We start from the raw sequence: 11,972 nt of genomic DNA, 5'->3' as shown, positions 1-11,972 counted from the left end.
ACACTTTTTCATGGATAGTTATCATATTACAAATAAATCTTTAAGCTGTCTCATTAAGACAATGTTAATGGTCTTATTTTGGCCGCCTACCCCCACCATCAGGCAGTGGGCAATTACTTGTAAAAACTATTGCAAATATGTTACTAACCCCATTGGAAATGGAAATGTGCTCAGGCAAAACAATGACAACAACAACAACAAAAACAAAAACAAAAACAGTAAGGAAAGGAGTCCTAATGCAAGATTTTCCATCAGCACTACGGGAATGACTTTCTTCTTTGAATGAAATGTCTTAAAACCTGGGGTTATAATTTTAAGAAAAACAAATTTTTACAAATGTTAGTTAGCTGTAAACTCACTTATTTTCCATGTCCTGATAATTGATATTACAGATTTCCTTAAAGATTAAGGTCTTCTATTCACTTTGATATAAACAGTTGTTGGGCAAAAACTCTAGAAGAATTCTAACTTTCAGAGTCAGCCTGTCCAGGTGAATGGAGAAGGTAGAGGATGGAAAAAACAATAAGCAGAATGTCAAAGTCATCACTTTGGAATTAATTGAACATAAAATTGGGAGAGAAAAGTAAGAAAGAAGACATAAGAAAGAAGAGAAAGGGCAAGATGGGCCATCTCTAGATAAGGAGGGGCATGAGATCTAAGTGTGACACTATACAGTGTTCCAACACTGTCATCCATATGTAGTAGTAGTAGTTAAGTTTTGCTTAATGAGAAATACTGAGTTTGGGGTCCAAAATACTTGTCCAATTCAGACCCTGCTCTTTTTTTGTAATTATTATTGTTTCAAAAATAGCCTTTTTTTCCTTCAGAAGAGGTAATTCTTCACATCCGGTTCACAAAAGGGGTTTTGATGTGTACAGCTAGTTCCAACGGCACTGTATTCAGCACCACCTAACTGCGTTCCTACCATGACTTAGGCTATGATCAAGCTGCAGGCCTCTGCCCCCTCAAGTCTAAGACCCATTATTTAGCTTTTGACAAGTTTTCACAAAGTCCTTTTCCCCTCCTAATATACATCTAACTCCAACAGCCCTTATACCTTTTATGAACATGCAAACCACTCCCTTCTAAAAGCTTTTGAGTGAGTAGTGAGCAGGCTGGTTCATCTATTGCAGTGTGGCTTTATGCTAAGGGTTTGTTTACATGGTTCCTGAAAGGCCGTGGCAGATGTGAGTGCACCTTAGAAAATATCAGAAGTCTTTGAATAGGGTCTGATTCAAAGGAAATTTGAGTTATAATTTAGAAGAAAAAGAATCAGACTTTCCTTCGTGGTCTGAAGGCGCAAACTACAACGGGGACCCACCCAACTCCATATCCTCACAGCGCGTCCCGCAGGCTCACACTGCGCAGCAGGATAGCCTAATAGCTGATAAACTGCTGAGTGCCCTGGCGCTTGCGGAGTCGCCTGGCAGTCAGGTGTGTCATGGCTCCTGATCTCACAGGGCAGCAGAAACAACGCAGATTAGACACATACTATGTGTTAGGGACCATGTGACAGTTTTACATGAATTAACTCTTAATTCTCATGCGATAGCTCTGTGAAGGAGGTGCCATTGCTCCCATTGCATAAGGTGGAAACTGAGGTTCCCAGGTGGTCTGTAGCACACGCTGCAAACAGTAGGGCCAAGAGGAGAAGACAGCCCCTCTGATTCTATACCCCCGGCTCTTAACCACCAACCTGCCTCCTTCCAGTAAGTCCATCATCCCTGGGACAACCTGCCAGTTCTTAAGCAGCACAATTCTAGGCGTCTAACGATGTGACCCAGGCCTCTGTGGGGCGAATGCGGGTCCTCGTCCCCGTGACACGCTTCGCCCGGCTGGCAGGCCCGGGCTGTGCCTAGTCGGGACGATTCCCTGTGCTCCTGGCCCGGGGGGCTGGCGGGGACCCGGCCAGGCAGCGGAGCGCGCCGGACCGGAGCCACCTCGCAGGCTGCGTCCGGCCCCCGCCTCCGTGGCCGGGCCGCGGGGCGGAGCTCGGGTCGCGCCAGGGCCAGGAGCAGGAGCCGGGAGCGGGAAGCGGCCGCCGCCCGGGCTGCGCGGGGCGAGGCGAGGCGAGGCGGGGCGGGGCCGGGCGCGGCGGGAAGGAGAGGCCCAGCCGGCTGGGAGCCGCGCCGCGCCAGCCGGGCTGCAGCCGCCGCGCACGGAGGAGGGCTATGGGGCTGGAGACCGAGAAGGCGGACGTCCAGCTCTTCATGGACGACGACTCCTACAGCCGCCACAGTGGCGTAGACTACGCCGACCCCGAGAAGTTCGCGGATTCTGGCCAGGATCGGGATCCCAACAGGCTCAACTCGCATCTCAAGGTGAAGCCTGGGGTGGGTTGTAACCTGAGCCTGAAGCTGGTCCAAGCCCCCGCCACCACCTGGGCATGCGGGTGTCCCCTCTACCCCTGCCCTAACGCCTCACCCTCACCACTGGGTCAGCCCTTGAGGGGTCCGTGACCCAGAATCCACCAGCCGCTGGCTGCCTGCGTAGCCAGGAATTCTTAGCCAAATTCCTGTGCGCCTACCGTGACCCTAACAGAAGATAGGGCATCCCAGCAAGTCCTCTCTTACTGCTTCTCCCGCAGGTGGGCTTCGAAGATGTGATCGCGGAGCCCTTGTCTGCGCACTCCTTTGACAAAGTGTGGATCTGCAGCCATGCCCTCTTTGAAGTCAGCAAATATGTGGTTTACAAGTTCCTGACAGTGTTCCTGGCTATCCCCCTGGCCTTTGCTGCAGGAATTCTCTTTGCCACCCTCAGCTGTCTGCACATCTGGTGAGAACGGGCACAACGGGGTGGACAAATTTTCTAAAACATAGGAATGTCCTTTGCCACCTGCCCCTGGTCCTCCCCTCTCCCAAGTGGGGCTGCAGGGGGAGGAATTCACATCAGCTCCAGATACAGTGGTAAGAATGGAAGGCCTTGGAAGGCAGTGTGCTTTCTCTAGAATCATAGGTTGGGTTAGGAGTTTAAATAGAGGAAGGAATGTCCCTCTGTCCTCGGATGTGATTTTCCTTTGAATGCTAAGGCCCAGCTGACTGGAGGCCAAGCTTCCTGCCACAGGCTGCTCTCTCATGGGGCTGTGTTATGACTTGTGCCTGTGGTTTTGGGCAGGGCTCTTATTTTTTCCATCACCTTTTATTCAGTCACCACCTGTGCTTGAGGTGAAACAAAAGTAATCTCTGAGCAGAATGCCAGTGGTAATATCACTGGACAGGGTGCTATAGAAGGGCTGCTCCAATCTTGTCACGGAGGAATGGCCAGGATGAGACCAGAGGAGATTCAAGGTGCCACAGTTAAGATGAGCCCCCTACCCAAGCACAAATGAATGAAAACTCAAACTGCAAGATAGTGAAAGGAGAAGGCCTCCAAATTAACTTTTTTACCTATGAGGAACAAATGGGAGTGGCATCTAGTTAAAGGGAAAATAAATACAGAAACTTACTGGACACTGATCAGATGTTTTGAGTAACAATTCACACAAAATGCATCACATATCTTTGGAGAACAGTTAAAAGGATTTTTAAAAATTTAACAGAAAATGTCATATTTTACCAAGAAGTTTTGTTGTTTTACAAGATACCCACTTGAGGGAGAACATTCAGATTATCTCTAGTATGGCAACAGTTGCCAAGCTAGTACTTTAGGGCCTTCCAGGTGAAATGTATAACTTCAGATGCTTCCGTGCCTTTCCCAATCACTTTATATGGTATTTGTTACACCCTAACACAGACTGTTGTTAAAAGTTATAAAGTTATTCTCATTCCCCTTTATCATCTGAATCAATTTCGTTAGTCAGTTAGCTAGCTGTTTAGTGCAACCAGGGGAATTTATTGAATAGTTTGTGTGGGGCACTGGGCCCAGGATGAATAAGAGGATCTGCTTTCAGCTTCCTCCCAGTATATCAGGGCACCTGGCTAGGTAGAAGTGGGTACTGAAGAAACTCACTTAAATCGGTCAAAGAGGAAGGAGACACAGGGAAGACTTTGTAGAGTGAAAAGAGTCTTAAAAGGCTTTTAAAGGATGAATAAAAATTCACCAGATAAGTAAAGGATAAACAATGAATACCAATTCTTTTGATCATTAAAGGTTATAAACAACTAAATTATGTTGAAAGTGCCAAAAGACCAACAAAGAAATGAAACTCTTTTCCTTTATATATCAGCAGATCCACAAAAGCCAGATGTATACAGTTAGCTCATATTTTGACATTTAGCACATAGATTTTTAAAGATACCTAAGTAGCCTATAAAATTTTGGATTCCTAATTATTTACACCTCTATGTCATTTTCTCACTTTCAAAATGTGAAAAATTGAGTAACCACAAAGCATATTAAGAAGTGTTGGCTATGAAGCTATTTGGAAATATAGAGTACCATGTTAATAGCCAACAAAGCTAGGTGTTTCTAAAGCACTTGTGGAAGAATTGGAAACAAAAGCGTTCTCATTTTCTAAATGGTGGAAAGATATAAGTAAAACTACAATTAACCAAATGATGCTTCTTTCCACCTGGCTCTCCTGAGAATAACAGGCGTTTTTGTGTAGTGCTTCCCATGGTGAATCATCAAACCACTTCGTTTTCAGCCACAAAATGTATTATTTAACTTTAGCTTGTTTTTCAAATTACATTCATGTACAACATTAATATTTAACCATCATACATTTGTCATCAGGCAGTCATGATTGCAAGTAGAGGAGTAATTGCAAATAAAAATGCTTAAAAGTTAGTTTGTACCTTGATTAAACAGATTTATCATTAATGGACTACATTCCTGTGACATGGTAAGAATGGATCAAGGAGAGGCTTTATAAAACAAACCTGTTTCTTTTTATTTTCTCTCCTTTTTCTTTTTTTTTTCTTTCCTTTTTTTCTTTTTTGATAAAAGTTGGGAGTTTATTGTTTTACCAGGAAGTTTGTGACCAAAACTATGAAAATATGAAGTAGTGGGTCTTCCAACCACATCACATCATCACAACTGATCTAATTTTAGATTCTTTAAACAAAACAACAACAACATCAACAAATACCCAGAACTCAGTCTGGTGATGTTGTACCTACGTCATTAGGATCCAAGTCTCCTGAGATAGCTTCCAGTTGGTAACTGCAGGTTATTGGTCATGAGTAAATCATACCAAAGAAATGTGGCTGGACCACCCTTACCCCTTATTTTTACTGGGATGCTATTCAAATACATGGTCCCACTGATGGGAATCCAATAGTAGCAGGATCATTTCTCAGAAGCAAATTGCTATAACAATGCAATCTGCATGACGCTATAGTTAATACAAAGCTGAATAAAAGTCTATGTCCTAAGGGCTTTAGTATTCAATAGAGGAATATATAATCTTATAAATTATCAGACTAGATCAATTCAAATTGCCTGGAGTTTCAGACAGGGAACTATTTGGGATGTTGAGGACATGATTTCACTATCAGAGGATCATTGGGTCCTTTGATCCATAGTGAGAGAACAACTTAACAACTTGAAGAAAATAAAATTAAAATGAGCTCACTACATCCTATGAACAGACCGAAGTCCTTGAATGTGGGCTCTGGCCCTCTGCTAAACTGGAAAATCCACTTTTGTCCTGAGTTTAATTCCCTTAGGACATGGGCACCTAACAAGTTATGGGGATAGAAAATTCCTTAGCCTAAGGAGGAAAAGAAAGTGAAATATATTCTGAATGAAGTGGATTTTGTTAGGAAGCTTTCTGATCTAAACTTAAGTCTTATAGTTTGTGAATTTGAGATTATTTTATTATAATTGTTTTCATTATGTATTCTGACTTTGAAATAGTTCTATTTATTATTCATTATAATGACAACATCATTTAGACATCTTTAGGGTGCATACATGTTAATATTAATAGCCAGTCTGTAAGATTTCCTAATCTTTAATTTCTAGTGATTTACCCAAAGCCACAGATAAAATGAGAAACATAATGGAATAAGAGGTCAAAAGTTGCCATCATTCAGGTTTCTATTCACCTATTTAGCTCTAAAACACCTAGTAATTAATGCTCTTTAAAGACTGCGTTAAGTCTTTAGTGCTTGGAACAAAACACAAGTTAAGTCAGTATGAATAATTCAGTATTCTAAAAATGACCCAGTCAGATAGTTCTCTTATCTTTCCTTCACTTTGGGATAAATACAACAGACCTTTATTTAAAATTACATTTTAATAGCAAACCAAGAAAATCATCCTTATTTTCTTGTACCCACCCAGGTAATAGTAAAAATTCCATTGAGGCTATCAGCAATGCCTGAGAATTTACAGATATTTTGTGCTCAAAGAGCACCACTACAACAGAAAACATTACTCAGAGGATTACACAGAAAACCAGCCTGAGGAATATGAGAATATGCAGTTATGTTAAGAAAAGGCATATGGAAAAAAATAATTTTAGAAAAGTCTAGTTTTTCCTGCCTAAGAGTTCTGATATCATTGCAGGGCTCTTTTAACTATACCACACAGCCTTTTTCAGTGTACGTAATTACTATGGAAAATAAATATAAATGATAATAGAATGCTAAATTCACTTCAGCTCCAACATTTACCAAGGGTCAAGGATGGCCTCACTTAAAGTTCATTCTAGAACTATTAGCATTCATTTATTATACTTTTTGGTAAATTTGAGCATTAAGGAGTTTGTTTTAGTACTTTAGAAACACAAAGAAAAGGAGTGTCCAAGCCTGCCTGGCCCAGGGGAGAAGGAAGCGGAATGAGGTGACAGGAAAGGCTCAGGAAATACAACCGCAGGGAAATATGAAGAGTTTAGCAGATAAATGTTTAGGGGCAAAGGTCCGGTAGATAAATTCACTATTTTATTTATTTATTTTTGTTTTACTGATTCAGATAGCATGGCACCAACGGAAAGATTATTGTTTTTCATCTACGTGCCTGTTTGTTTCTTTAAGCAATATGCCTTCTGTGTATCTCATCATTATGTGGGTCATTTTTATTTATTTGTTTCAAATATTCAACCAAATTTAGGTGAATTAGGCCATTATTATATCTTTTCACACATATGCAAGAGTCAGTGGCCTTATTTGGTAACACCAATAATCCTTACACATCTGTCTTCCTCCGTTCCAGGATTATAATGCCTTTTGTCAAGACCTGCCTAATGGTCCTGCCTTCAGTGCAGACAATATGGAAGAGTGTGACAGATGTTCTCATTGCCCCATTGTCCACGAGTGTAGGACGCATCTTCTCCTCTGTCAGCCTGCAACTGAGCCATGACTGAACACTTGGACCCCAGGTCTGGAGATTCGGATACTGTAATACTTCTTTGTTGTCATAACATAAAAACACTACTGTTCTGTTCATTTTCCAACTGTTCTAATTAAGAAAACTGTTAAGATGGGCAACCACAGTTAGAAATGTTTATTGGCAAATCTTTCCAAATAATGCTTTTCTCATTAATAACCAAGGATCTCATGTCTAACTTTATAATAAGAATAATACAATAGGTTGGCAACACTTAATTTTAAAGGTAGACAGTTTTTGCTCTAGTATGAAAATAGACATTTTATCATGATGAATTTATTATGATCAAGGGACATTTCTCACAAATAACATAATGGTTTTGTCTACGATTGCCATAAAAATAGAGGATTTCTTTCTTTATTTCTATTTTTTAACTCTGGAAGTAATATTTTTTTAATTGCCTTGGCAAGTCAAGTCATGGGCATAATTAGCAGAGATAAGATATACAAAGATCCTAGAGATTGCAATAACAAAAGTGTACAGTGGTGATAGGGGCTATCGAATATAGTAAAACAAATGTGAAAATAGATTGAAGCAAATGGGTTCCTTTAAATAAAGTATTGTTAACCTATGGGCCTATTTAACAAGATGTTTTATTTTACTGTATATTTTGCACTTAATATTAAATGTTGCTCTGATTAGATTGCTTTAAAGCACTGTTATTATATTTATGATCTTATTGAGCTAATATATAGAGTGAGTAAATGTATGTTTCACCAGGAACTTCACTGGTGAGATTGCACTGTCTTGATTATGTAAGCATATGTAAGCGAATATATCTTCTCTGGGGATAGAATGTAAAAGAGCAATATACTAGGCTTTTCTTTCTAACTTTTCTAAGAAAAACCTTGAAATGTTTTATAACTAATGTTTATCTGGGGGTGATCTTAAAATAATCTGTATCTAATTCTTATTTTGTCTAGCCAGAAATTCAACATGTATGTTGCATTACTATTAATATTTCACTTTACCTTCAAGTAATATTGGTGCTATTTAATAATATTTTACAATAAAGGCTATTTCTGACACTTCAGTACAATTTCAACTATAGTGATTCATGTAGATTTACAAGAAAGTTGTCAACTTGTTGGGCCCATGCTACTGATTTATCTATAAATTAAACACTAACAGCTACGAACTTTTAATATGTTGTCTAATATGGGTTTTGTTACACAGTACAAAATTATTCTTATCATTTTTGAACTTTAGAATTCTGTTTCAGTGTTTTGAGTCGCTGTTGTTTTAAAAATCTCATTATTCCAAAATGATAGGCATGTTCAAAAGTTGCCTATGTTATGAGTGGTTCCTATAATTTACACAGCTTAAAAGTGTATAAATGCTCAAATTTCAGAATTACTCTCAGAACCTGAATTAACGTTCCTTTGAATATCTTCTTAGATGACAAATATTCATTCAATGAAGATTAATTTTATTTTTCCAAATTGCCAGGACTAGTAAATATAAAGGATAATCAAACTGGAATACTATTGGGGACCAGAACAAATGAATAAATTATGAAACTCATATTTTTTTTGAAGGTAGCCACAAAAGAGGCTTTTTAAAACTATCTTAGGCCATTACAGCATCCTTAGGAAAAGGCCTCATGATTATTACCTTAAAGCATTACCACTCATTTGACTGCATAGATTTATTATGTTAGTTAAAAAGGTCAATCAGTCTCACAACTTTATAACTGCACCTTGTATTTAAAGTGGTTTTTAAAAAAAACATTTGGACATGTCAATTGGCCAAAGTATTTGATTAATAAAATATCTATTTAAATAAATCATGAGCATCTGTCTTTTCAAATAGCTATTGGCAAGTTTTAAAGTCAAAATACATACACATAGTCATATAACAAAACCTATTAATTTTTAACAAGTGACACATGATTTCCTTATTTCTGAAAAGCATTGAATACTTTCAAAATGAATTTTTATTGAGATTTGCCATTAACCCTTTCAAATACTGAAATTTTGTACCAAGTGGATCCAGGTTTCATATGCAAACATGTTTGTTTTTTTAGCTGGTGTCAGGGAGAGGTAGATAACAAGACTTTCCCAATATCCATAATAAACTTTCTAAAAAGTCATAAAATATATTTATTGCTTTTATTACATTAAATATAGAACTGATCAATAAAGAACCTTATTAAATTAATTTTACTGTATTAATAACTTAGAAAAATATATGAGGTAGTGCTTATTCAGGAATATATTTGTGAAAAAATTATGAGATTGGTAATTTAATTCTGTTTTCTCAGCACTTAAAGGGGTTGCCTTTACATTTTTCTATCATTTGATGAATAGTATGGAATAGCTTGTTCACAAGCCCATCGTATTTCATCTTCTTCATGAAATAAAGTATTTTGCTAATCCTAAATAAACTGATATTTCTGTTTTTAATTTTTTAAATAAAAAAGTAAAACAATGTAAATCACATGTACTTGAATACTGGTACCATGAAGCCAGACTAAATTCCAAAATTATTTTTGGAAAGTGAGTATATAAAGAGTAGTTGCTGATATTGGCATAGATTTTCTTGTCAGTTAATCTGGAAAACTGACCAACGTCTAATAACAAAGGAGGTATTGCCTAAAATACTCTTTATAGTTTCAAAAGAACTTTAAAAAGTCTCTCTTTTCAATAGTTATGCACATCCCATGAATTTATTTAGAGGCCTTTCTTAGAAAACTGTTGGCACATAGTCCAACATACATATGGCATATTATTATTGAATCATACACTTTAAACCTATTTGATTTTATTAACCAGTGCCACCTCAATAATTTTAATTAAAAAAAAAAAATCTCAAAAAAAAAAAAAAAAAAAAGAAGAAGAAGATGAAGAAGAGCCCTATCCTTCAGGTCAAGCATTTGGATTCCAGTCCCAGCATTTTTACTACTGAGGTATGTCATCTCCTGCAAATGGTTTAATCTCAGAGGTCTCCATTTTCTTATCTTCAATGAAAGGACTGGACCAAAATATCTCTCAGGAGCATTCTAACTTATTGTTTTCTGTGACTTCAGTAGGGTGGAAACTTGGCTATGTATATATGCAAACCAATTTATCTGCTCAGTCCAGGAATTTTTAAAACTCATAAGTGTTCTATCAATTAGAGGGCTGGTGTGTTTTAAATACAATAATTAATACAATTGCTTTCACTTTTCAGTTGATTACGAGACTGTATATGTGGCTTTGGTTCTTTGTGACAGAGATTTCTAGATTTATAACAATTCTAAGCCTTTATTATTGTGACATTTTTCATCAAAATAATATTTACTCTGTATTTTAAATTCATTAAAATTAATTCTTTTTGAAGATTTTTCTACCAAAATCAATGCTATACCACCATTATCATTGCTGTCTTCATTTTTGGCCTGGCTAGTTATTACAATCTCTCAACCGGCCTCACCCCCAACCTTCAGTATGATCATCTCCAATCCATCTTCCCCAGCAAAAAGAAAAAAAAAAAGAAGTGCTCACATCAAGACTCCCATGTCATTCTCCTGCTTAAAACTATCAATTGTATGTGTGATCGCCCTTAGAATAAAATCCAGACCCTTGAGTAATGTATAGAAGGCCTTCACTATCAACCCACCATCATCTTCAGCAACTCCTTCCTGCAACCCTCACCGAGGTGCCCATGCTGCTGCTGGGTGCCTGGCTCTCTCCCATCCCCACGCCAGCATCACTCTTCTCTTCATGGCCCGTCTAATCTCTCTTGTTTCTAAAACTCCTCCACATCAAGTGCCTCTTCTGTGTCTTCACATAAAATTTTTTATAAATCTCTATTATGATTTACCATACAGTAATATTAATCTCATTAATGAACCCCCTAGACTGCAAGTTAGGTCTAAAAACATGGCTTCATCTTTGTTTCCTGGGATTCTGAGATGGTGCCAAGCACTAATGAGTTCCATCAATATTTTTGGAATGAATGACTATGTGAATAAACAATTGAAGAAAACTTGGGATGATTTCTGAGCCAGAGTAAGAATCACATTTGACTTCATAATTTTCTTCATTTGTAAGAGCGGTTTGAAATGTACTGATTCTAATAAGATTTTTCTTCTCACCAGTTTCTCATTCAAGAATCATTAAGTTAGTAAAACTAAAACAAATGTAAGCATTCCAGGTGTATTTTCATCCTTTGGGATATTGCCCGTTCTTATTCCCAATTCTCTTAATTTTATTTCACATCTTCAGGGGTAGGAAACACTGACACTCAGAAACTGGTTTGGAAACGTACTTTCTGGCAGTTTAGAACGTTGCTATTTCTTTTACTATGCTATTTCCTATTTTACAGTTTAGAAAACATAGTCCCATATATTGTCTCGTTTGAATCCAGGACAAATTAAATGGCATAGTGGTGAAATCTTATAAATAATCAGCTTGCAACTTTGTTATTTTAGAATGTTTCTCTAAGATAACAATGACCCAAAGAATTTTTACAAGACTGCACGTTACTTTAAGAAACTTAAAAAAAAAAAAAGTAGGTAGTGCTGTAATAACAAATTACCACTGCTACATCAGGATCTGGTATATTTTCTTCCTTCAAGGTATATATCTATGTAGGGAGGACAACGGAAGAAACCAAAGGAGGATGGAGTAGAGGATAAGGATATACTAGAAAATCAGGTTATATTTTTTAGGGATAAAAATAAGTTGGGCTTCCATAATTTAATCATCCCAATTTTC

General features: G+C 37.9%; 1 protein-coding gene across 1 annotated transcript; it reads left to right on the top strand.

Moving 5' to 3' along the window:
• The first annotated feature begins 2,082 nt into the window (after window positions 1–2,082).
• On the top strand, window positions 2,083–9,658 carry CAV2 (caveolin 2). The gene is made up of 3 exons (XM_016119317.2): window positions 2,083–2,321; window positions 2,588–2,775; window positions 7,099–9,658. Exons 1-3 carry the CDS (start codon window positions 2,172–2,174, stop codon window positions 7,247–7,249), a joined length of 489 nt encoding a protein of 162 aa, XP_015974803.1. The 5' UTR covers window positions 2,083–2,171; the 3' UTR covers window positions 7,250–9,658.
• Window positions 9,659–11,972: the final 2,314 nt, after the last annotated feature.

The sequence above is a fragment of the Rousettus aegyptiacus genome, unplaced genomic scaffold, assembly GCF_014176215.1.
Source record: "Rousettus aegyptiacus isolate mRouAeg1 unplaced genomic scaffold, mRouAeg1.p scaffold_m13_p_13, whole genome shotgun sequence".
Taxonomy (NCBI): domain Eukaryota; kingdom Metazoa; phylum Chordata; class Mammalia; order Chiroptera; family Pteropodidae; genus Rousettus; species Rousettus aegyptiacus.
This window is presented reverse-complemented; position numbering and strand designations above follow the sequence as displayed.